Raw genomic sequence first — 25,254 nt, 5'->3', positions numbered from 1 at the left:
AATGGCAGAAAAATTAAGACTTACATAATGAAAATGTCACAATGACTCAATTTTGTTTCAATGAACATACAAACCCAATAACCCCTCCTAACCTTTTTGGACACTAAGGCAATTTAGCATGGCCAATCCACCTAACTTGCACGTCTTTGGACTGTGGGAGGAAACAGGTGCACCCGGACAAAACACACGCAGACACGGGGAGAACGTGCAGACTCTACACAGACAGTGACCCAGCGGGGAATCGAACATGGGCCCTGGTGCTGTGAAACCACAGTGCTAGCCACGTGTGCTACCGTGCTGCGTCTATAGAACGGTAGCACGTATAGGTGCAGCACGGTAGCATTGTGGATAGCACAATTGCTTCACAGCTCCAGGGTCCCAGGTTCGATTCCGGCTTGGGTCGCTGTCTGTGCGGTGTCTGCACATCCTCCCCGTGTGTGCGTGGGTTTCCTCCGGGTGCTCCTGTTTCCTCCCACAGTCCAAAGATGTGCAGGTTAGGTGGATTGGCCAAGATAAATTGCCCTTAGTGTCCAAAATTGCCCTTAGTGTTGGGTGGGGTTACTGGGTTATGGGGATAGGGTGGGAGTGTGGCTTTGGTAGGGTGCTCTTTCCAAGAGCCTGTGCAGACTCGATGGGCCGAATGGCCTCCTTCTGCACTGTAAATTCTATGATATGATCTATGATAAAGCATCCTATCTGGCTGCATCACAGCCTGGTATGACAATTGCTCACCCCAAGACCCCAAGAAACTTCAGAGCGTCGTGAACACAGCCCAAGCCGTCACACGAACCTGCCTCCCATCCATTGACTCCATCTACACCTCCCGCTGCTGGGGAAAGCGGGCAGCATAATCAAAGATCCCTCCCACCCGGCTTACTCACTCTTCCAAATTCCATTGGGTAGGAGATAAAAAAAGTCTGAGAACATGCACGAACAGAATCAAAACAGACCTCTGTTACCACTGTTTCCAGACTCCTAAATTACCCTCTTATGGACTGTCCTCATTAACATTACACCCCTGTATGCTTCACCCAATGCCAGTGTTATATGGTTACATTGTGTACCTTGTGTTGCCCTATGTATTTTCTTTTATCTCCTTTTCTTTTCATCTTTTCTTAATGATCTGTTGAGCTGTTCACAGAAAAATACTCTTCACTGTACCTCGGTACACGTGACAATAAACAAATCCAATCCAACTATTGTTCGACATTCAATGACATTATCATCACTGAATCCCCAACAATCAACGACCTGGTGTTACCTTTGACCAGAAACGGAACTGGACTAACCATATATATACTTTGGTTGCAAGACCAGGTCAGAGGCTAGAAATTCTACAGAGAGTAACTCACATGCTGACTCCCAAAGCCCATCCACCATCTACAAGGCACATGTCAGGAATGTGATTGAATGCTCTCTACTTGCTTGGATTAGGGCAGTTCCAACAATATTCAAGAAGATCACCACCATCCAAGACAAAGCAGCCCATTTCGGTGGCATGTGGTTAGCACTGCTGCCTCACAGTGCCAGTGACCTGGGTTTAATTCCAGCCTTGGATCATTGTCTGTGCGGAATCTGCACATTCTCCCTGTATCTACGTGGGGTTCCTCCGGGTGCTCCGGTTTCCTCCCACAGTCCAAAGATGTGCAGGCTAGGTGGATTGGCCAAGCTAAATTGTCTCGTATTGTTCAAAAAATAGGTGTCTGTTAGGTTAAGAGGTTATTGGGATAGGGTGGGGAAGTGAGCTAGGGTGGAATACTCTTTCAGAGGTCGGTGCAGACTTACTTCGGAACAGTAGGGATTCAATGGGTTCTATGATTTGATTGGCACCCCATCCAACAGCTTCAATCCACCACCGATGCACAGTAGTATCAGTATGCCATCTACAAGATACACAAAGGCATCTTCCACAGCACTTTCCACACCCTCCAACACCTAGAAGGGCAAGAGTAGCAGATGCATGGGATCACCGTCATTTGCAAGTTGCCCTCCAAGCCATTCACCATCCTGATTTAGAACTAGGTGGATTGGCCATGATAAATTGCCCTTAGTGTCCAAAATTGCCCTTAGTGTTGGGTGGGGTTACTGGGTTATGGGGTTACTGGGTTATGGGGATAGGGTGGAGGTGTTAACCTTGGGTGGGGATGGGCCGAATGGCATCCTTCTGCACTGTAAATTCTATGTATTCCTTCACTGTCTCTGTGTTAAAATCCTGGAATTCCCTCCCTAACAGCACTGTGAGTGTTCTTACACTGCAGTGCTTCAAGAAAGCAGCTCACCATCACCTTCTCAAGGGTAATTAGGGATGGGTAATAAATGCTGGGCTAGCCAGTGGCACCTAGATCCCATTAAAAAAAAATCCAAAAATTTCACTTTTAAAAATAACAATTGATCCAGCATCAATGCAGAAGAGAGTTTCAAATTTCTGGCACCTACTGTACATAGTTAAGCTTCCTAATTACATTCCTGAAAGGTCTGGCTTGATTTTTACATTATGCCCTCTCGTCCTATCTCAAATTGCAGAAATAATATCCCAGTCAACCTATCTGTTCCCCTTAATATCTTGAAAACTGATAAAATCGTTTGTAAACTCTGGGAAATACAACCCTAGTTTGTATGATCTCTCCTTATAACTTAAAGCTTGGAATCCAGGTATAATTCTGGTAAGACTACACTGCACTTCCTCCAAGATTCAATGTTTGTATCAAAGATGTACAGGTTAGACGGATGGGCCATGCTAAATTGCCCCTTAATGTCCAAACGTTTAAATGGGGTTATGGGGATAGAGTAGGGGGGAATGGGCTGAGGTTGGGTGCTCTTTCGGGTTGGTGCAGACTAGATGGGCTAAGTGGCCTCCTTCTGCAATGTAGGATTCTATTATTCTAATGTATCCTTTCTAAACTCTGGTGTGCAGACCCTCCCTCACAGCACTCCAGGTGCGATCTGACCAGGACTTTGTACAGCTGAAATATCACTTCCACCCTCTTGTATTCTATTCCTCTAGTTAAAACAGCCGGAATGCCACTGGCCTTTTCTATCATTTTCTTCCCCTGAGCATGGCACTTTAATGCACCATGTATCTAGACACCCAAGTTTCTGTAACATGAAGCTAATCAAAGAATATCTTACGATATTGCTAAATCTAATACTATTTTATGCTATTTTTCAAATTCAAATGGACACAGGTTTCAACAGTGTCAAAAACTTTACATAACAATGAGACTTATGGCAAAATCACATGTTTTCAAATGGCAGAGCTATACAATAACTGACGTGATTGATTTTAGACCCTTCTCCCTCTCCAGTAAAGATGCCTCTTCTTCCAATTCAAAGAAATTTATCTTAAATTTATCAATATAATATTTATCAACCAGGGGCTCACTGGGCTAAATCGCTGGCTTATAAAGCAGGCCAGCAGCATGGTTTGATCCCGTACGAGCCTCCCTGGACAGGTGCCGGAATGTGGCGACTAGAGGCTTTTCACAGTAACTTCATTGAAGCCTACTTGTGACAATGAGATTGTTCATTTTTATTTTTTTAATTACAATTTGATTTCACGAAAATAATTATGAAGAATGCAAGTCAGTTTCTGTTTTTCTTTGCTTCAAAAAGGCACAAATCACTTTAATGCTTATTTTAAATATGATGCTTTTGAACTGCCCCTGTGTAGATCGGCGCGTCAATGCTGGCGATAGAGAATGCTTAAGGTAACAAAACGGCAATTGGTTACTTGATTTGTCAATGACCTGACAGCCTTGGCTGAGCCACCCCTTTTAGCCTTAGCAACCTGCTCACATTTCAAAGCACATTGGGAATTAGAGTTCATCTCCATAATCGCATAAGAGCCAGTGTATTGTTGCTGGGAGGGCTTTGCGACTCCCCGGGGGTGGCTTGTGAATGGGGTGGGGTTGTTTGTATTGTACTGAGTGAGATGCACACTCTGCTGCTCCACTCACTCACTGCCTCCCAGTGGATGGGAATTGGTGCTGGGAGGGGGGGGAACTGCAAGTCCCAGGCTCCAGGGGCACATGCGCAGTGTTGCTGTGTGCGGGTCAGATTGGATCAGATGTGTTGAAGGGAGTGTGTTGAGAGCAGCTGCCGAGAACTGTCTCTCGGAGAGTTCCCCAGCACAACACAATGTTACTTTAGTGACACCAAATGGGTAATGCTCGGATTAAAGGGTCGCTGACATAATGGCTGTGGAAGGTAAGGTTTGTTTCTGAACTGACTTCCTTCTGGATGAAACAGGAACAGACAACTCCAGCTGTTGAGCCAGCTGACAGACGGGAGCTCGCTGCTCGGCTATTTTTTTCATTCCTATTTAATGGCACGTTTAATGCGTGTTTTGGGAGCGTGAGCTTTAATATTCTCTGCCTGAAGGGCAGAGCAAATGCCATAGATTCATTGCTTCTGGTTTGAAGAGCCAGACCAGCTGTTGGAAACATTTACTGCAATGTTGGTAAACTCTCCGTTGGTAAGGTGTGAGTTCAGCCCAGGTAGTTCGCTTCAGCCCAGGTAGTTCGCTTCAGCCCAGGTAGTTCGCTTCAGCCCAGGTAGTTCGCTTAGGGCAGAGTTACTATCTGGTGAAATTTTCCGAAAACATGGCAAAGTGGCAGGTTCTGACTGAAAACTGATGTGTTTCTCCCCAGGAACGCAGCCAGGGGTGGGATTCTCCCAGCCCATGGCTGGGCCGGAGAATCCCCGCAACCAGGTGATGCCGCCCTGATGCTGGCATGCAGTTCTCCACCGAGCGGCCGCTCTAAAAAGGCAGAGTCCCATTGGCGTCGTCCAAACATGGTTGCAGACGGCGGGAACACTGCGCGCAAGATCGGGGTGGGGCCTCGGTGGGGGATGAGAGGGGGACTCCGACCCCGGGGGTGCCTCCGATGGGGCCTGGCCCGCGATCGGGGCCCACTGATTGGCGGGTTGGCCTCTCGCTCCCTGGGCCTATTTTCGTCCGCGCTGGCCTCTGAACTCCCGCACCATGTTGTGTCGGGGCCTGCGTGTTGAGGGAGACGACTGCCCATGTGTGGATCCCGCGGCGCACGGTTCGCACCTGGAGGGAAGCTGGAGAGGCGTGAACCGCTCCAGCGCCATGCTGGCTCCCCTTAGGGGCCAGAATCGGTAATCACAGTGGCCTGTTCACGCCATCGTGAAACGTGATGGCGTTTCCGGAGGCGTGGACACTCTGCCGCCGAATGGGAGAATCCTGCCCATGATTTCACTGCAGATCATCTGACGCTTTGGGCGTGATCTATCGGCCTTGCTGAGCCCGGCTTGGGGCGTGATGAGGCCGATGAAATCTCGCGACAAGACCTCTCGCGAGATTTACTGGCCTCGACACGTCTCGTGAGACTTTGTGGCATCACAATCTCAATCCCGCCCATTGAGGTCAAGACCCAGATTTGCATAGTCAAGTGAGCAGCCAGATCCACTCAGCATCTGGGACCAAACGACTTCACCTCAGTCTTGCTTCAATATGTCTATGTCGGATCTACGCAATGATCAGGACCTAACAGCTTCACCTCGGAACCCTGAGTGGGTGCTGTTTAGCACTAGTTTCCATAAATGTGGATCAGGTGTACCAGCCCGTGGAGGGAGTGGGGGGTCTCCCAGATGATTGGGGGCCTCTGAATGGTCATGTTCTGGGCAGGATGGAACTCTGCTACCCCTGATGCTACCCAGACACTCTGGCACTGCTAGCCTGCCACCCTGGAACTCTGCTACTGCTACCCTGTCAGTGCTAAGGTGCCCAGGCGATATGCCTGTGCCAGGGATCAGGTCCAGAAATGGCCTGCCCTTAAGAGGTGGGCTTGATGACCCCCTTATTGATGTGTTGGGCCATTGGGGGAGGGTCCTGAGGCTAAGCAGGGGGACCTAGAGATTGAGGTGCTATTTTTAAAAGGTGCCTGATCTCTTCCTTGCCAACGAGCTCCGCTCGCCAGGAGAAACATCACATGTCTAATTTGAATGGAGCATGAGACAAGTAGAGGCAGGTATGTTGAAATGGTGATAAAGTTCCTAAGTCACAGTTTAAAGAATAAGGTGTTCCGGCCAACATTCCTCTCACCTGTTATCTCAAGGCAGACGAACTGTCCATCTGTCTTGTTTTTGTGATATCTTGTTTATTAGTCTATTATGTAAGTCACTCCATTTCACTTGTTCTTTGCAGTTGGTGTTGTGACAAAGCAGCATCTAAAGGAATAGAGTTTTAAAAGGTATCAGTGATCCATCCCCTTAAACCACTGAAGTTCTGTCATGCTCCTATAATTGTTTATTTACAGGCATGAGAAAGTGAGATTTATCGACATCTGGATAGTGTGACTTTCAGGGACAGTATCACCTCCAGCATTCCTCCTGCTGTTCTTGGTGATGAGTGATCACAGGGGAGGGCACTGCTGGAATAACCTTGGTGAGTCACTGCGCGACATCCTGCAGGAAGGATACATTGTCGTCACAGGGTACAAGTGGAGAGGGTGGATATTGCCATCAGTGTGCAGTTTGAGTGAATGGCTCTGTTCTGGGTGGTATTTAGTTTCATGAGTGTTGTCACAAGCAGTGAATATTCCATCACATGACTGACTTTATCCTTGTTGATGAAGAGACACCTTCACGAGTCATTAGGGTGAGCCAAGAATTGTTTTATGCAATTTGGGACATCTCTGAAATGTGCAAGCTGCTATGTAAAAACAACGTTTTTATTAACCAACGGATCAGAATTTCTTGTAAAACTGATGTCTGAAGTAACTAACTCTACTTGTCTCATGGTCCATTCAAATTAGACATGGAAATCTTGCTCTGATATGTAAAATAGAAAACTAATATAGTAGATTTTTAAAATTGACCTGTGATTTTTGAGTGACAGTAAGACTAAAATTTAGAATCAGTCTTTGGAGTGAGCAGGGGAAAAGATGAAGAAGATCTTGATAGAGCCCCTTTTATGTATTTTTAAAATCTTGACACCTTTTTCTGCATTTAAGTTGCTGTTGTCAAATAGCATAGACTGGATAAATTTTTTAATGAGGCTGTGCAACTCTCAGCATTTTCAATCATTCCTTTTCTAAATTCATGCGTTTTTGTTTGCTCTAAGGAAATAGGTGAAATTTATGGTGAACAATTTTGCCAAACAGTGACCTTCTTAGAATGTATTGAACGATCTGTCATTGTTAAGCCTAGAAAATTGAGCGTGTACTGTGAAAATATGTGGCTTTCAACATATTGATTGGGAGAGCTTGCCAGTATTAAAATAGAACCACTAAGCTTGCAAGGCACAAAAACTTGAATGAAAACAACATTTTGTTGGTAGCAAATATCTGCTGGCAAGTATTTTCCAGTTCAGTACATTGGGGTGGATGTGTATGTGCTGAGGGATGCGCAACCTTTGCAGACATATATGAGCACTTCCATCCGATCTATATTTTCAAGTTGCTAACATATTAGTCAGAACATTCAGGAGAGCGACCTTAGCTTCTTGATATGAATAAGTAATTGGCCGTACTGTGATCAACCATTTGACAAAGTGTTTCTTCAAGAAATGTAGTTTAACTTTTAAGTTGTCCAATGTAATTTATCTTATTCTTGCAATACTTGTGGCTTGGAATTTCCATTGCAAAATCTTCTTGCTTTGAAGTCAAGGAAACGATTCATGGAGGAAGTTAGTAAATCGATAGGAATGAGGAAGGCCATTCAACACACCTTGCAAATTCATATTTTTTAAAGCTACAAGTCCCAATCGTAGCTAATATTGTAAATAGTTTTTACCTCTATGATCTGTTCATAAATCTGTTTTTAAGTATTAATCACTTTCTGTAAAGCCATTTGACATCATTACATTTCATTTCCTCTAGTTTCAATTTCATATAAAGTTTGAGTTGCCACTTTCTGCATTGTTTGCTGTCTTGTTTGTCCTGTCCTGATTTCTTGGCATCTCTCCATTGCTGAAATGTCCAAGTTCCTCCAGTGCTTTCTGATAACTCAATCTGACACCAGGAATATTTCTGCGCTATACTTGGGATTTGAGCATCTATCTCATTGTCCAAATCTGTACACTGTTTGGTTTGATCAGAGAACTACAGCTTAATAGTGATTTGTGTGACTAATTCAGCATTATATTTGCTTTGCTGTTTGCAGCTCCATAATAATTGATATACCGAGTGCTAATTTACTAATTTGCCTCATAATTATAATTGATGTACCGAGTGCTAATTTACTAATTTGTCTCATAATTCAAAATTTACTGTCAGCTACTTTTTCTCTAATTTGGATTTGTGTGTCTGTAATTGGAACAGGATATGAATTTGTGACTCCCTTTAGTGATCCCTTCATTAATTAGCTACAAAATGTGATTGGTTATATAGCTTTTAGGGTGTTCTGAAAGTGAATTGTTCTTGGTTCTAGAGTAGTAAATTATTGGTAATATAACTTTTCAGTCCTATTCATAATGAGGCTTGGCACAGGGCAGCACGGTGGCCTAGTGGTTAGCACAACCGCCTCACGGCGCTGAGGTCCCAGGTTCGATCCCGGCTCTGGGTCACTGTCCGTGTGGAGTTTGCATGTTCTCCCCGTGTCTGCGTGGGTTTTGCCCCCACAACCCAAAAATGTGCAGAGTAGGTGGATTGGCCACGCTAAATTGCCCCTTAATTGGAAAAAATAATTGGCTAATCTAAATTTAAAAAAATAAATAAAAAAATAAAAAAATGAGGCTTGGCACAACAGCAACTTTCATTCGAAATCTAAAGAATACTGAGTAGTGTTAGGGGAAGCCGCGAACATTTGAGAATTATTTTAGAGCACAAGAGCAGACCATTCAACCCACTGAGCCTGTTCTATCATTCAGTGAAATCATGGCTGACTTGAATCTTAACTTCATGCCCTTGCTTTTAGCTCCATAAGCACTGCTAGTAAATGCACATCAATCCCTGATTTGAACTAACATCTGCTTATGTGGGATGGAGTTCTGACCATGTTTTGGGGTGAAGATGTGTTATCTGACCTGGCTCTCAGTTCAAAATTATGTCCCCTTGCCCTAGACACCACGACCAGTGGAAAGTTATTGGGGAGTTTCCAATACTCAATAGGGAATGCGACTTCTTGGCATGAGTGTTTTTTACCGAAAATTTATACCGAATTTTAGCAGCATGGTTGCTCCATTGACGGACTTGCTGAAGAAGCGTAGCAAATTTCAGTGGACAGCAGTGTGTTAACAGCCATTTGACTGCCTGAAGGCTGTGTTAACCACTGCTCCTGTATTGACCACCCCAAATTACACTAAAGCATTCAAGGTGGCTGTCGATGCGAGTGATGTGGGCGTAGGTGCTGTACTCTTGCAAGAAGATGATGAAGGAATAGAGCAGCCTCTTGGATATTTTTCCAAGAATTAATTGACCACCAGAGGAAATATTCAACAATTGAAAAGGAGACTTTGAGCTTGTTTTACTAAAAGTGATGTATGAACGCAAGTTGTTGGAAATTAATTTAAGGAGGACATTCCAGAATATGGAACCAAGATGTTTGAGTGTTTGAAAGCAACGTAAAAGACAGCCAGAGTCAGAAGAGCAGAGGGCATAATGACATGAAATGAAGAACGTTACAGCAGTAAGGATGGCTACATAAATGAGCCTAAGATTGAAAATATCTGTTTTTAAAAAGTTTCTAGCTGCTGTTAGTGAACCAGGAGAGTTTGGTTGCAGTTTAACAAAACCAAGAGTTTCAAAAACTGGGCTCTAGTTCCATTCTTAACTGTGAGGACTTGCAATTGCAATGCGCTTATGTGACTCATTATTTTTGGGAGAAGCAGCATAGCCCCATCTCTTCCCATTAGCACCTCCACGTAGCTTTGTCTTTACTTGAAATGCTTTTTCAAATCTTTCATAATGTGTGGGTTTTGCGAGCAAGTCCAGTTCTTGCAGCCATCCTTAAATGCTCTTGAACTGTGTGACTTGCTTGGCCACGTTAAATGGAGTTAAGATTCAACCATATTCCTGTGGAATCTGGATATGCATGTAGGCCAGACCAGGTAAGGACAGATTTCCTTCCTCAAAGAACATTAGTGAGCCAGGTGGGTTTTTCTCATGACAGTCAACAATGTTTTTATGATAATTTTACTGAGATTGGATTTTAATTACAGATTGTATTGGGCAGCATGTTAGCACAGTGGGTAGCACTGTTGCTTCACAACGCCCCAGCTTCGATTCCCGGCTTGGCTCACTGTCCATGCGGAGTCTGCACGTCTCCCTGAGTCTGTGTGGGATTCTTCCAGGTGCTCCGGTTTCCTCCCACAAGTCCCAAAAGACGTGCTGTTAGGTGAATTGGACATTCTGAATTCTCCCTCTGTGTACCCAAACAGTTGCCGGAATGTGGCGACTAGGGGATTTTCACAGTAACTTCATTGCCTATGTGTTAATGTAAGCCTACGTGTGACAAAAAGATTATTACTAATTAATTTAATGAGCTGCCATGGTGAGCTTTGAATCCGTGTTCCTAGAGCATTAGTCTGGCCCCTGGATTTACTAGTCCAGTGGCATTACGTGTGCAGAGGAGATTCACGAGGTTAATCCCAGACCTGAAGGGGTTAGATTACGCGGAGAGGTTGAGTAGACTGGGACTGTACTCGTTGGACTTTAGAAGGATGTGGGGGGATCTTATAGAACCATATAAAATAATGGAGGGAATAGACAGGATAGATGTGGGCAGGTTGTTTCCACAAGCGGGTGAAAACAGAATTAGGGGGCATAGCCTCAAAATATGGGGAAGCAGATTTAGGACTGAGTTTAGGAGGAACTGCTTCACCTAAAGGGTTGTGAATCTAAGGAATTCCTTGCCCAGTAGAGCAGTTGATGATGCTTCTTCATTAAATGTTTTCAAGATAGGGCAGCACGGTAGCATGGTGGTTAGCATAAATGCTTCACAGCTCCAGGATACCAGGTTCGATTCCCGGCTGGGTCATTGCCTGTGCGGAGTCTGCACGTCCTCCCCGTGTGTGCGTGGGTTTCCTCCGGGTGCTCCGGTTTCCTCCCACAGTCCAAAGATGTGCGGGTTAGGTGAATCGGTCATGCTAAATTGCCCGTAGTGTCCTAAAATGTAAGGTTAAGGGGGAGGTTGTTGGGTTATGGGTATAGGGTGGATACGTGGGTTTGAGTAGGGTGATCATTGCTCGGCACAACATCGAGGGCAGAAGGGCCTGTTCTGTGCTGTACTGTTCTATCTATCGAGATAGTGTTCGGGCGGGAAAGTGGAGCTGACTCCAGAAAAGATCAGCCATGATTTCATTGATTGGCGGAGCAGGCTCGAAGGGCCAGATGGCCTACTCCTGTTCTGAGTTCTTGTGTTCTTATTACCACTGTGCCACCATCTCCAATTTATCCCCCAAAATAAACCGAGATAAAAAAATGTACAGCCCGAGAGGTTCCTCATTAGAATTAACAATGTCCATTAAGTTGCTACTATGCATTTGGATTTTTTTTTTTTGTTGCCAAATTAAGTTCTAAGTTGAACATTTTGTTCATCTATTCCCATGTTGTGAAACACTTCTATACAAATGAACTGAACCGTCAGTTGACAGAGCTCGATTTTTTTTAATGGGCTATTGTACAAATTATTAACAATGTATGCTTTATTAAGGGGATATTTACCTATAATAAATGAAGTCTAATACAATTGTAGTTTCCATTCTCCGGAATTTGCCTGAGAAGCAAGTATATGGCAATTGAAACCTTAACAAGAAGTCAATGGAGAGCAATATAATTTGATTCTGTTGTAAATTAATTATGTGTGTGCGTTACGACCCCGTACTGGACCAAACCCTACATTGTATAAGGTTCCCCTCCTACACCTTTGAGTACGCACTCTCTAGTTGACTGCGGGGAGGGGGGGGGGGGGCGGAAGTAGATGAAGCTTCCCCCTAATTGGAGGAACCCCCAAAGAATATAAACCCTGACCTGGGAATTGGTCAAGGAGGGTGACCCTGTGGGGAGAGGAGTAGAGTAATTGTTGTACTGTAAGTAGTAAACAAACCAAATTGTATCCTGCCTATCTGGCCTCGTGTGGTGTCCTTGCCTTGGGTCTTAACACTGGCGATGAGGATAAAGTGGAGCTTCTGCAGCCTCAGGACCTTTCTCCCACCAGCCAGTTTCATCTGGGCTTGGAGAGACGTCTTCCCTGAGCAGCGCAATAGCGCTCATCAATAAGCTAGAACCGTTTAACACCGACACTGATGATTGGATCCAATATGTTGAATGGATACGTTTGTTTGGACGAACACCATCGTGAACAACAAATGGCAGTCCATCACAATGCTGACCACAGTCAGCGATCCAACCTCTGCATTAATCAAAAACTTCATCTACCCGGACAGGCTGGACATGCTGCCATTGCAATGCTGGTTGACCTGGTCAAATCAACACCCCCCAATCATGGTCCAGAGGTAGTTTTCATATGGCTCCGCAGACCCCGACTCAATCCAATGTGGAGTTTTGGTGTGCTGCGGAGACTCACTGCCCGCTGCGAATTTGGGGCTGTCCTGGCCGAGTCCCTAAGGGACCGTTTCGGCTGTGGAACGAGACCGGCAGATGCAACAAATTGTTGATGGAGTCTCCCTTGACCCTATAGAGAGCTGTGGATATCTTGCTTTCTCGAGAGTGCTGAGCGCGGACTCCCAAGAGCTCCGGGGCCTGACTGGCCTCAACATCGGTCTTTGGCAGCACCGCCGGCGTAACCAGAAATGATCTGCCAGGATCGTCACAGAGTGGAAATCACCGCAGGTCCTGTGACCATTGCTGTAATGCCCCCCGGGAGTGACCGCAGAGTCTCCCCTGACCCAGTGTTCCAGGAAGGCAGCCATCAAAATCGGGTGGGACACTGTGGCCAGGACACCTCCCTCCCCGAGTGGCTGGACACCCTATATGGATGACCCAGAGAAGGACCACCTGAGACTAAGCTTCGAGACTAAGCACTCTGCCGGGCCCCAGGACCGCGCCTATCCAGGTTAGGCCACCCTACCAAGATGGAACTTAACACGGGACAGCAGTTTCCGCCGTCGGTCGTTGGCAACGACCCAGCTTGTTGGACGTGATTAGCTACGCTGCCGATAATTGGACTGGCAATGGATATGTCAGATGTACCCCCATGGACCGGAAGGGCAAATGGCCAAGTTTCAAACGGTCTTTTCCGAAGGCCTCTGTACCATAAATGGGGCGATGGCCACGTGGATGCGAACGCTCAGCCCAGGTATTTTCGCGCTTACCCAATACTGTAAGCACTATCCCCCAAGGTCGACCGCGAGCTGGACCAATTAAAGAAATTGGGCATCATCCGCCTTGTGGATTGGGCCACATCAGTGGTCCAGGTATTGAAGTCTGATGGATCTGTACAATTCTGCAGCGACTACTAAATGACCATGAACAGAGTGTCCCGCCTTGACCATTACCTGGTCCAACGCATCGAGGACCTTTTATGCTAGTAGGAGGGGCAAGACGGTCATGAAACTTGGTATGAGCCACGCATATCCGCAGCTGGTGCTGGACCCGGGGTCCCAAAAATATGTTACTATAAACACCCATAGGAGGATATATGACTATACCCGAAGTAAGAAAGCAGTTGAAGGCTATTGGAATGCAATATGCCCAGCTTCATTTTACTACACTTGAGGGTGATATCTGCAAATAACTTTTGTGAACTGTATGAAAGACCATAATTTGGAGTCACTATCGGCAGTTCACTAAATTCTGGACTGTATCTCGTCATTATAATTCCTTCCTGATTCTGCGTTAATTTAACATGCTCATAGGGATGATTTAGTAATCAAACAATACAATGATAATAATTGCTTATTGTCAAAGAACAAAGAAAAGTACAGCACAGGAACAGGCCCTTCGGCCCTCCAAGACCATGCTGCCCGTCTAAACTAAAATCTTCTACACCTCCGGGGTCCTTATCCCTCTATTCCCATCCTATTCATGTATTTGTCAAGATGCCCCTTGAACGTCACTATCGTACCTGCTTCCACCACCTCCTCCGGCAGCGTGTTCCAGGCACCCACTACCCTGTTGTGCAAAAACAAATTGCCTTGTACATCTCTAAACCTTGCCCCTCGCACCTTCAACCTATGCCCCCTAGTAGTTGACCCCTCTACCCTGGGAAAAAGTCTGACTATCCACCCTGTCTATGCCCCCCATAATTTTGTAGACCTCTATCAGGTCGCCCCTCAATCTCCGTTGTTCCAATGAGAACAAACCGAGTTTATTCAACCGCTCCCCATAGCTAATGCCCTCCATACCAGGCAGCATCCTGGTGAATCTCTTCTGCACCCTCTCTAAAGCCTCCACATCCTTCTGATAGTGTGCAACCAGAATTGAATACTGTGCTCCAAGTGTGGCCTAACTTAAGGTTCTATACAGCTGCAACATGACTTGCTAATTTTTATACTCAATGCCCCGGCCAATGAAGGCAAGTATGCCTTCTTGACTACCTTCTCCACCTGTACACCTAGATCTGTACACCTAGATCTCTCTGACTGTCAATATTCTTGAAGGTTCTACCATTCACTGTATATTCCCTACCTGTATTAGACCTTCCAAAATGAATTACCTCACATTTGTCCGGATTAAACTCCATCTACCATCTCTCCGCCCAAGTCTCCAGATGATCTAAATCCTGCTGTATCCTCTGACAGTCCTCATCGCTATCCGCAATTCCACCAACCTTTGTGTCGTCTGCAAATTTACTAATCAGACCAGTTACATTTTCCTCCAAATCATTTATATATACTACGAACAGCAAAGGTCCCAGCACTGATCCCTGCGGAACACCACTAGTCACAGCCTTCCAATCAGAAAAGCACCCTTCCATTGCTACTCTTGCTTTCTATCTCCTAGCCAGGTCTGTAACCATCTTGCCAGCTCACCTCTGCCTCGTGTGACTTCACCTTTTGTACCAGTCTGCCATGAGGGACCTTGTCAAAGGCTTTACTGAAATCCATATAGACAACATCCACTGCCCTACCTGCATCAATTATCTTTGTGACCTCCTCAAAACTCTATCAAGTTAGTGAGACACGACCTCCCTGTGGTGATCACAAGTTAACCAGATGCAACACAACTGAGCGACCACTAGAGGGAGCACGGGAGAGCCATATAAATAGATCAGGACAGGAAGTGAGGACACACTCTTCACAGCAGGGGGGCTGGTAAGCAGGACACACAGCAAGCAAAGCTGGTAGTTAGCACTGGAAGGTAGTTCTAGGTCGAGCTCTGGAAACTGAACGAACTCACAATAAAGCATCTTCTCCACACTTGAGACTACGAGTTTTATTAAGACACGAGGAACAACACATGGTACCAGCAGTGATTTCAGGACGCTTACGACAGGACAACTCAGATGCAGATACAGAAAGCACAAAATGGCATGGAAATCTCCTACTGGACATTTGACTGGGGAAGACATCGCTAATTCGAGGATGTGGCATGGATACCCACCTCAGCTGGACACGACTGATAATGTAAGAAATGTCTGGAAAAGGTTTAAACAAATGTTCGATTTTTATCTCATAGCTAATGATGTTGCAGAAGCCTCAGACAAAATTAAAATAGCAATTCTCATCGAAGGGCCTGTCAATAGGAAAGTGTATAATGGATTTAAACACTCAAAAGGTGAAGACAGGAACAGCTTACAAACGTTACTAAACAAATTTGAAGAGTACTGTGAGAAATTTGAACAGCAAGGCATGCTCACAGTCCAACCTGCACAGAGACTGAGTGATGCAAGACTTAAAAAATCACAAAAAGATCAGGAAATCGCGAATGCACAGTACAGATCAAAAAGAAGAAATAACATGAATTTTTCACAAAGCCAAAACGCTGAAATCCAGTCCAGATCGGAAAGAAAAGGTAACTTACAACTTTTAGAAAGAAAAAATGCTGAAATCCGCGATAAAATGGCGTCGGAGCACATTTTGCAGTCTCTGGTAAGCAAAGAACTACAAATCGGGTCTGCGCATGCGCCGGAACCGGAAGTCGCGCATGCGCCGGAACCGGAAGTCGCGCATGCGCAGTTTACAAAAGATCGCGGCGCCGATCGTTATGCGCATGCGCAAGCCGCGCATGCGCAGTCAAAAAAAGTCTTCGTCGCGGACCGTCATGCGCATGCGCAAGTCGCGCATGCGCAATGGACACCGAACCGCACAAGGAAAGAAAGCCGATTTGCGCATGTGCAAGTCGTTCCTACGCGTGACGTCATGACGTCTGAGAATCCTGACCACGCCCACTTAAAAGGGAAATGCCCGAAAATTGAAAACAAGACACTTAAAGTGGTAAAACCAAATTTTCTTGCCTCAGAACACAGAAAAACGCCTGAACTTAAACCAACAGTGAAAAACAACTTGCACAAAACCTTGGAAAAAGCTGCCTTCACCACACACAGTGAAGCGCACAAAAAGAATTCCGAAACAACAAAAGATGATTTGTTTTTCGACGATTACCTCTCAGACCTGACTGGGTCAGTCGGATATGCTTATCACAGCATCAGCGACACGGTCGCAAAGCACAACACGAACCAACTCGTGGTAGATGAATCCAACCAAGATGATTTGGTTTTCAAAGAATACTACTCAGACATGGCTGAGTCAGTCGGATATGCTTATCACAGCATCAGCGACACGGTCGCAAAGTTCAACACGAATCAACTCGTGGTAGAAGAATCCAACCAGGATGATTTGGTTTTCGGAGAATACTACTCAGACACAGCTGAGTCAGTCGGATATGCTTATCACAGCATCAGCGACACGGTCGCAAAGTTCAACACGAATCAACTCGTGGTAGAAGAAGCCAACCAAGATGAAATGGCTTTCAAAGAATACTACTCAGACATGGAGGAGTTATTTGGACATGCTGATCACAGCATCAGCGACACCGTTGCAAAGCTCAACACGAATCTACTCATGGTGGATGAATCCAACACCATGGTGCCATGGCAGCTCGTCGATACATTAGATGACAGCAATACCCAAGACGAAGACGACGCCACACAGAGAGCACAGGAAGACTCCACGGAGCGAGCGATGACAGGCTCCACAGTGCGAGTGATGAAAGACGCCAACAGGGATGCAAGCAAACACTCCCGGGCGGACACCAAGCATGAACAAGACCATGAAGGTAAACCCGCTGTACCTGAGCAACCGCAAGCAGACTATGAAAGTCTACCAACACGCTCACAGGAACAAGAAGAAAGAGCGGACTATGAAAGTCCAACACGCTCACAGGAACAAGAAGAAGACAATGCACCTCTGCCCACTGCATGCGAAGACAGTGACAAGGTGATCACACTCAACGTACAGGATCACACTGAGACTGACAGTTCTCAGCTTGTCTGTACCGAAGCACAGAGCGAAAACAGTGACAAGGTGCTCGCACTCGACGTACAGGATCACAGTGAGACTGACAGTTCTCAGCTTGTCTGTACCGAAGCACAGAGCGAAAACAGTGACAAGGTGCTCGCACTCGACGTACAGGATCACAGTGAGACTGACAGTTCTCAGCTTGTCTGTACAGAAGCACAGAGTCGGGCCACCCAACAGTCCAGAGAGACGATGCCGAAAGAAAACATGCAGATTTTGACTCCAGAAGAGGAGCACCTGGAGCCCAGAGAGACAACGCCAAAAGAAACCATGCAGATTCTGACTCCAGAAGAGGAGCACCTGGAGTCCAGAGACATCAAACAAAAAGAAACCATGCAGATTTTGACTCCAGAAGAGGAGCACCTGGAGTCCAGTGAGATAACATCAACATAAATCATGAAGATTTTAACTCCAGAAGCGGAGCACCAAGAGTCTAGAGAAACCACGTCAACTGAAATCATGCAGATTTGGACTCCAGAAGAGGAGCGCCGAGAGTCCACAGACACCGCGTCAAATGTAATCGAGAAGACTTTGACTCCGGAAGACGAGCACCAAGAAAGCAAAGATGCGGAATCCAATTCTCCACAACTGATTGATGTCACCTGCACCGATGCAACATCAGATCATTCGCACCACTCGCGAGAAGACGAGCACCAAGAAAGCAAAGATGCGGAATCCAATTCTCCACAACTGATTGATGTCACCTGCACCGATGCAACATCAGATCATTCGCACCACTCGCGAGAAGACGAGCACCAAGAAAGCAAAGATGCGGAATCCAATTCTCCACAACTGATTGATGTCACCTGCACCGATGCAACATCAGATCATTCGCACCACTCGCGAGACGGAATGCTCAATGACTCAAATTATCCACTCGGGACACGAATAGAGTATAACAAGAAAAACAAAAGTCAAAAGAAACACAGCAAGAACAAAAACAACATGAAGCGCGACAAGACCAACAACAATAGCAAGAAGCACAGCAGAAACGAGAACGACAACAGCAAGAAGAAAAGCAACATGAAGCGCGACAAGACAAACAACAATAGCAAGAAGCACAGCAGAAACGAGAACGACAACAGCAAGAATAAAAGCAACATGAAGCGCAACAAGACAAACAACAACGTCAGGCACAAAGATAGCGACAACGACAGAGGCAGAAACAACAAGAATGGCAACAAACACAACAAAGTCAGGAACAAAGATAGCGACAACGACAGAGACAGAAACAACAAGAATGGCAACAAACACAACAAAGTCAGGAGCAAAGATAGCGACAACAACAAAGACGGAAACGACAAAAACAGCGACAAGTACGGCAACGGAAACAACAAAAACAGGAACGACAGAAACAACAGCAATGAAACAACGACTTGTACACAATGGCAAAGCACACCAGCATCCAAGGCGGATGAGACAATAAATCAACACCACAAGCACAGAAAAAAGTCCATGCCAGTCAACATCAGTGATGTGACCATGCAGACACCTCGGGATGACGCATTGGGTACTTAAGATAACAAGGAACACCAACAACATTCACAGCGGACTTGCAATATCAATATCACCACGTCATCAACAACAAAAAGAAACAAAAAAAGCTCTGAACAAATTCATCAAGTTTGGACTCATAAATGTTTTTATTAAGATTGGACATATAAATACATTGGCTTTGTTAACTAAGGCAATAGCATCATCACTTGTATAGATACGCATATCATAAGTTACTGTTTTGTATAAAATTTCTTTAATGATGTACAGAAACTATGTAATGAGAAAAAGGGGGATGTGGTGATCGTAGATTGACCAGAAAAAAACAAAAAAACAACAGAGCAAACACGAGCGGGAGAGCTATAAATACACTGGGACAGGATGTACAATTTTCTTTAACGATGTTCAGAAAATATGTTAAGAGAAAAAGGGGGATGTGGTGATCACAAGTTAACCAGATGCAACACAACTGAGCGACCACTAGAGGGAGCACGGGAGAGCCATATAAATAGATCAGGACAGGAAGTGAGGACACACTCTTCACAGCAGGGGGGCTGGTAAGCAGGACACACAGCAAGCAAAGCTGGTAGTTAGCACTGGAAGGTAGTTCTAGGTCGAGCTCTGGAAACTGAACGAACTCACAATAAAGCATCTTCTCCACACTTGAGACTACGAGTTTTATTAAGACACGAGGAACAACACACTCCCCTTCACAAAACCGTGCTGTCTTTCGCAAGATGTCCACGTGCTTCCAAATGGGAGTAGATCCTGTCTCGAAGAATTCCCTCCAGTAATTTCCCTACCACTGACGTAAGGCTCATCGGCCTGTAGTTCCCTGGATTTTCCTTGCTCCCCTTCTTAAGCAAAGGAACAACATTGGCTATTCTCCAGTCCTACGGGACATCACCTGAAGACAGTGAGGATCCAAAGATTTCTATCAAGGCCTCAGCAATTTCCTCTCTTGCCTCCTTCAGTCTTCTGGGGTAGATCCCATCAGGCCCTGGGCACTTATCTACCGTAATATTTTTCAAGGCGCCCAACACCTTGTCGTTTTGGATCTCAATGTGACCCAGGCTATCTACACACCCTTCTCCAGACTCAATATCCACCAATTCCTTCTCTTTGGTGAATACTGATGCAAAAGTATTCATTTAGTACCTCGCCCATTTCCTCTGGCTCCATACCTGTCCTTCAGTGGGTCAACCCTTTCCCTGTCACAAGTAGACTTCAATGAAGTTACTGTGAAAAGCCCCCCAAGTGTTTCAGCCTTCAGAATACCAGAGATTTCCATTTGTCTTCACAGAAAATACCACCCAGTGTGCTCCTTCTAGTTAAGGAGTGCACTGTGCAGGTTGCATGGTACCAGGGTTGTGATAATATGTCTTCTTCTTAACCGTATGTTTATAATGTAGTAAATGCCTTATGGTCATCTTTGCTTTAATCATGATAAATATGAGTAACGCCAGTGCTGGGACGTGGGTGAGTGGCTTAAGTCTTAATGGAAGTGGTTAGAATGCAGGAAGGGCATTTGACACTCATCCCCATTGTGGTATATCTCAACTTTATTTTTGAGGGGAAAGACTCCTTGGTGTAATAAAGTCTGTAGGTATAGGCCGATGGGTGCTCCCATTTGGTGAGGAATACCCACTTAGAATTAATGATTTCAGGGTGGTGCAGTGGTTAGCACTGTTGCCTCACAGCACCAAGGACCCTGGTTCAATCCAGACCCCGGGTCACTGTGTGGAGTTTGCGCATTCTCTCCAAGTCTGAGTGGGTCTAACCCCCCACAACCCAATAAGTGAGGTGGGTGAATTGGCCATGCTAAATTGCCCATTAATTGGAACCCAATGGAGCTGCGCTCCGAAAGCTAGTGATTCCAAACAAACCTGTTGGACTTTAACCTGGTGTTGTAAGACCTATTTTTAAAAAAAATAATAATAATATTGGGTATTCTTAATGATTTTGTGAGATTTTTTTTTTTTTTAAATTTTGGGATTAAAGAATTGCTCACTGGATTCCTGAATGGGTACAGGTCTCACATCCCAGAAAAAATATTTTCTAAACTGTTAATGGTGTCTCGGGTATAGTTGGAGGTGGGGGAAGTATGTTCAGGTGAAGGTCCGTGTGGGGTTTAAAAATCTCTGAATTACATAGAACATAGAACATAGAACACTACAGCGCAGTACGGGCCCTTCGGCCCTCGATGTTGCGCCGACCTGTGAAACCATCTGAAGCCTATCTGACCTACACTATTCCATTTTTATCCATATGTCTATCCAGTGACCACTTAAATACCCTTAAAGTTGGCGAGTCTACTACTATTGCAGGCAGGGCGTTCCACACCCCTACTACTCTCTGAGTAAAGAAACTGCCTCTGACATCTGTCCTATATCTCTCACCCCTCAATTTAAAGCTATGTCCCCTCGTGTTGGTCATCACCATCCGAGGAAAAAGACTCTCACTGTCCACCCTATCTAACCCTCTGACTATCTTATATGTCTCTATTAAGTCACCTCTCAGCCTTCTCCTCTCTAACGAAAACAACCTCAATTTCCTGAGCCTTTCCTCGTAAGACCTTCCCTCCATACCAGGCAACATCCTAGTAAATCTCCTCTGAACCCTTTCCAAAGCTTCCACATCCTTCCTATAATGTGGTGACCAGAACTGCACGCAGTACTCCAGGTGTGGCCGCACCAGAGTTATGTACAGCTGCAGCATGACCTTGTGGTTCCGAAACTCAATCCCCCTGCTTATAAAGGCTAGCACACCATATGCCTTCTTAACAGCCCTATTAACCTGGGTGGCAACTTTCAGGGATTTATGTACCTGGATGCCGAGATCTCTCTGTTCATCTACACTACCAAGAATCTTGCCATTAGCCCAGTACTCTGCATTCCTGTTACTCCTTCCAAAGTGAACCACCTCACACTTTTCCGCATTAAACTCCATCTGCCACCTCTCAGCCCAGCTCTGCAGCTTATCTATGTCCCTCTGTATCCTATAACATCCTTCAGCACTATCCACAACTCCACCGACCTTCGTGTCATCTGCAAATTTACTAACCCATCCTTCTACACCCTCTTCCAGGTCATTTATAAAAATGACAAACAGCAGTGGCCCCAAAACAGATCCTTGCGGTACACCACTAGTAACTGAACTCCAGGATGAACATTTGCCATCAACCACCACCCTCTGTCTTCTTTCAGCTAGCCAATTACTGATCCAAACCGCTAAATCACCTTCAATTCCATACTTCCTTATTTTCTGCAATAGCCTACCGTGGGGAACCTTATCAAACGCCTTACTGAAATCCATATACACCACATCAACAGCTTTACCCTGATCCACCTGTTTGGTCACCTTCTCAAAAAACTCAATAAGGTTTGTGAGACATGACCTACCCTTCACAAAACCGTGTTGAGTATCGCTAATCAACTTGTTCTTTTCAAGATGATTATAAACCCTATCTCTTATAACCTTTTCCAACATTTTACCCACAACCGAAGTAAGGCTCACAGGTCTATAATTACCAGGGTTGTCTCTACTCCCCTTCTTGAACAAGGGGGCAACATTTGCTATCCTCCAGTCTTCCGGCACTATTCCTGTCGACAAAGATGACATAAAGATCAAGGACAAAGGCTCAGCAATCTCCTCCCTGGCTTCCCAGAGAATCCTAGGATAAATCCCATCTGGCCCAGGCGACTTATCTATTTTGACATTTTCTAAAATTGCTAACACCTCCTCCTTTTGAACCTCAATTCCATCTAGCCTGGTCGACTGAACCTGAGTGTTCTCCTCGACAACATTGTCTTTCTCCAGTGTAAACACTGACGAAAAATATCCATTTAATGCTTCCCCTATCTCCTCTGATTCCACACACAACTTTCCACTACTATCCTTGATTGGCACTAATCTTACTCGAGTCATTCTTTTGTTCCTGATATACCTATAGAAAGCCTTAGGGTTTTCCTTGATCCTATCCGCCAATGACTTTTCGTGTCCTCTCCTCGCTCTTCTTAACTCTCCCTTTAGGTCCTTCCGGGCTAACTTGTAACTCTCAAGTGCCCTAACTGAGCCTTCATGTCTCATCCTAACATAAGCCTTCTTCTTCCTCTTGACAAGTGCTTCAACTTCCTTAGTAAACCACGGCTCCCTTGCTCGACAACTTCCTCCCTGCCTGACAGGTACATACTTATCAAGGACACGCAGTAGCTGTTCCTTGAAAAAGCTCCACATTTCGATTGTACCCATCCCCTGCAGTTTCCTTCCCCATCCTATACCTCCTAAATCTTGCCGAATAGCATCATAATTGCCTTTCCCCCAGCTATAATTCTTGCCTTGCGGTATATACCTATCCCTGCCCATTGCTAAAGTAAACATAACCGAGTTGTGATCACTATCACCAAAGTGCTCACCTACATCTAAATCTAACACCTGGCCGGGTTCATTACCCAGTACCAAATCCAATGTGGCCTCGCCCCTTGTTGGCCTGTCTACATACTGTGTCAGAAAACCCTCCTGCACACACTGCACAAAAACTGACCCATCTATAGTACTCGAACTATAGTATTTCCAGTCAATATTTGGAAAGTTAAAGTCCCCCATAACAACTACCCTGTTACTCTCGCTCCTGTCAAGAATCATCTTTGCAATCCTTTCCTCTACATCTCTGGGACTATTCGGAGGTCTATAGACAACTCCCAACAGGGTGACCTCTCCTCTACTGTTCCTAACCTCGGCCCATACTGCCTCAGTAGACGAGTCCTCAAGCGTCCTTTCTACCGCCGTAATACTTTCCTTGATTAACAATGCCACACCCCCCCCCCCCCCCCCTCTTTTACCATCTTCTCTGTTCTTACAGAAACATCTAAATCCTGGAACCTGCAACAATCATTCCTGTCCCTGCTCTACCCATGTCTCCGAAATCGCCACAACATCGAGATCCCAGGTACCAACCCATGCTGCAAGCTCACCCACCTTATTCCGGATGCTCCTGGCGTTGAAGTAGACACACTTCAAACCAGCATCCTGCTTGCCGGTGCCCTCTTTCGAACTTTTAACCCTATCCCTGACCTCACTACTCTCAACATCCTGTACACTGGGACTACAATTTAGGTTCCCATCCCCCTGCTGAATTAGTTTAAACCCCCCCGAAGAGCAATTGAAAGTCTTTTTTCTCTGTGTCAATGTCCTATACTCTCTTTGGCTGAATAAACAACAGCAGTAGTGCAAGTGTCCTTCCCGTTTATTTCCTTTGTTCCCATTTTCTTTATTTTAAGTCTGTGGACCCATGTTCGGAATGTGCTTTGAAGCAGACGACTCGAGTTGAAGCAGCTTGCTGGACTGGACAGTGTGTTCCTAGGTTTTGTATTTTGGAGAGGAGAAACGGATTCATTGTTACGCAGTGAATCTTGGGAACCGGCTTTGGAGGAAGTCAGTTTGATAGTTCGCAACCAGGAGGTTGGCCAGGGAAGGTGCTCTGTCTGACAACAGACAATGATTGCTTCCTGCATGATGCTTTTTGAGGGAACTGGGCTGAAGTATTTAGACCTTTGTTCACTCTCTCGCTCGCTTGCTCTCTCGCTCTCTCTCCTGCCTAGAAGGAAGAATTACCAAAGCAAAAGCAACGTTCTAACTTCACTTTTGTTGTGCCTCCATTTACGTGGGCTGGAATTGACCATGCACTAGCCCAGGGTGTTGTGACAGTAGCTACTTTGAAACTTTGCTCCTGGAATGTGCTGGGAGTACATCATCCTATTAAAAGAAAAACGATTTCACCATTTCTTAAAAAGGAAAAAGGTAACAAACTAATTTACATGACGAGGTGCACCTAAAATGAAGATGGACTGGGTGGGGCAGGTGTTTTTTTTTTTGTTGCCTCATTCTACATTCCGGTGTTGCAGTGTTGGTCAATAAAAATGTGCCTTTTTAGAACGGAGGACTGTGTGAAGGATTGGGGGGGGGGGGGGGGGGTAGGTATGTGATTGTAATTGTGCGGGGAATATGTCTCAAATGAATATTTATGGTCCTCCAAATAATTCCCCCGATTTGTTACAAAAGTCTTCATGGACTTTGCTGATTAGCATTGTAATGAACTCCAATTGGCTTTATTGGTTGGCCAATTGGAGTATGAGCTCCCTCAATGATAGCTCATTGAGGGGGCCCATATAATCACCTGTGTAGGCTTTGTGAGCTAGTCTTAAATTGACTGGACAGCTAGAAGCACTGTTTGTAGCTGCTCCTGTAATATCGTTATTGTAAATAAATATTGGTGTGGTGACGGAACTCCTGCCTCCCGTGGATTACTACAAGCATCAACAAATTCATTTATAGGTGGGGACTTCAGCTGTCACCTTAACCCTTAATGGACAAAC

The 25,254-nt window shown here is 45.3% G+C and overlaps 1 protein-coding gene across 2 annotated transcripts in view; it reads left to right on the top strand.

Annotated features, from left to right (window-relative positions):
- Positions 1 to 4,010: 4,010 nt before the first annotated feature.
- The window catches only part of samd12 (sterile alpha motif domain containing 12), a 210,340-nt gene continuing 189,096 nt past the window's right edge, over positions 4,011 to 25,254 (top strand). The window contains exons 1-2 of one of the 2 annotated variants that reach the window (XM_038809781.1): positions 4,019 to 4,206; positions 6,285 to 6,412. In XM_038809781.1, coding sequence (XP_038665709.1) covers positions 6,373 to 6,412 — 40 coding nt within the window. In that variant the 5' untranslated portion in view covers positions 4,019 to 4,206; positions 6,285 to 6,372. Of the gene's footprint in view, positions 4,207 to 6,284; positions 6,413 to 25,254 lie in introns of both variants that reach the window. The other variant, XM_038809780.1, reaches the window with a different exon arrangement.

The sequence above is a fragment of the Scyliorhinus canicula genome, chromosome 10, assembly GCF_902713615.1.
Source record: "Scyliorhinus canicula chromosome 10, sScyCan1.1, whole genome shotgun sequence".
Classification (NCBI taxonomy): Eukaryota; Metazoa; Chordata; class Chondrichthyes; order Carcharhiniformes; family Scyliorhinidae; genus Scyliorhinus; species Scyliorhinus canicula.
This window is presented reverse-complemented; position numbering and strand designations above follow the sequence as displayed.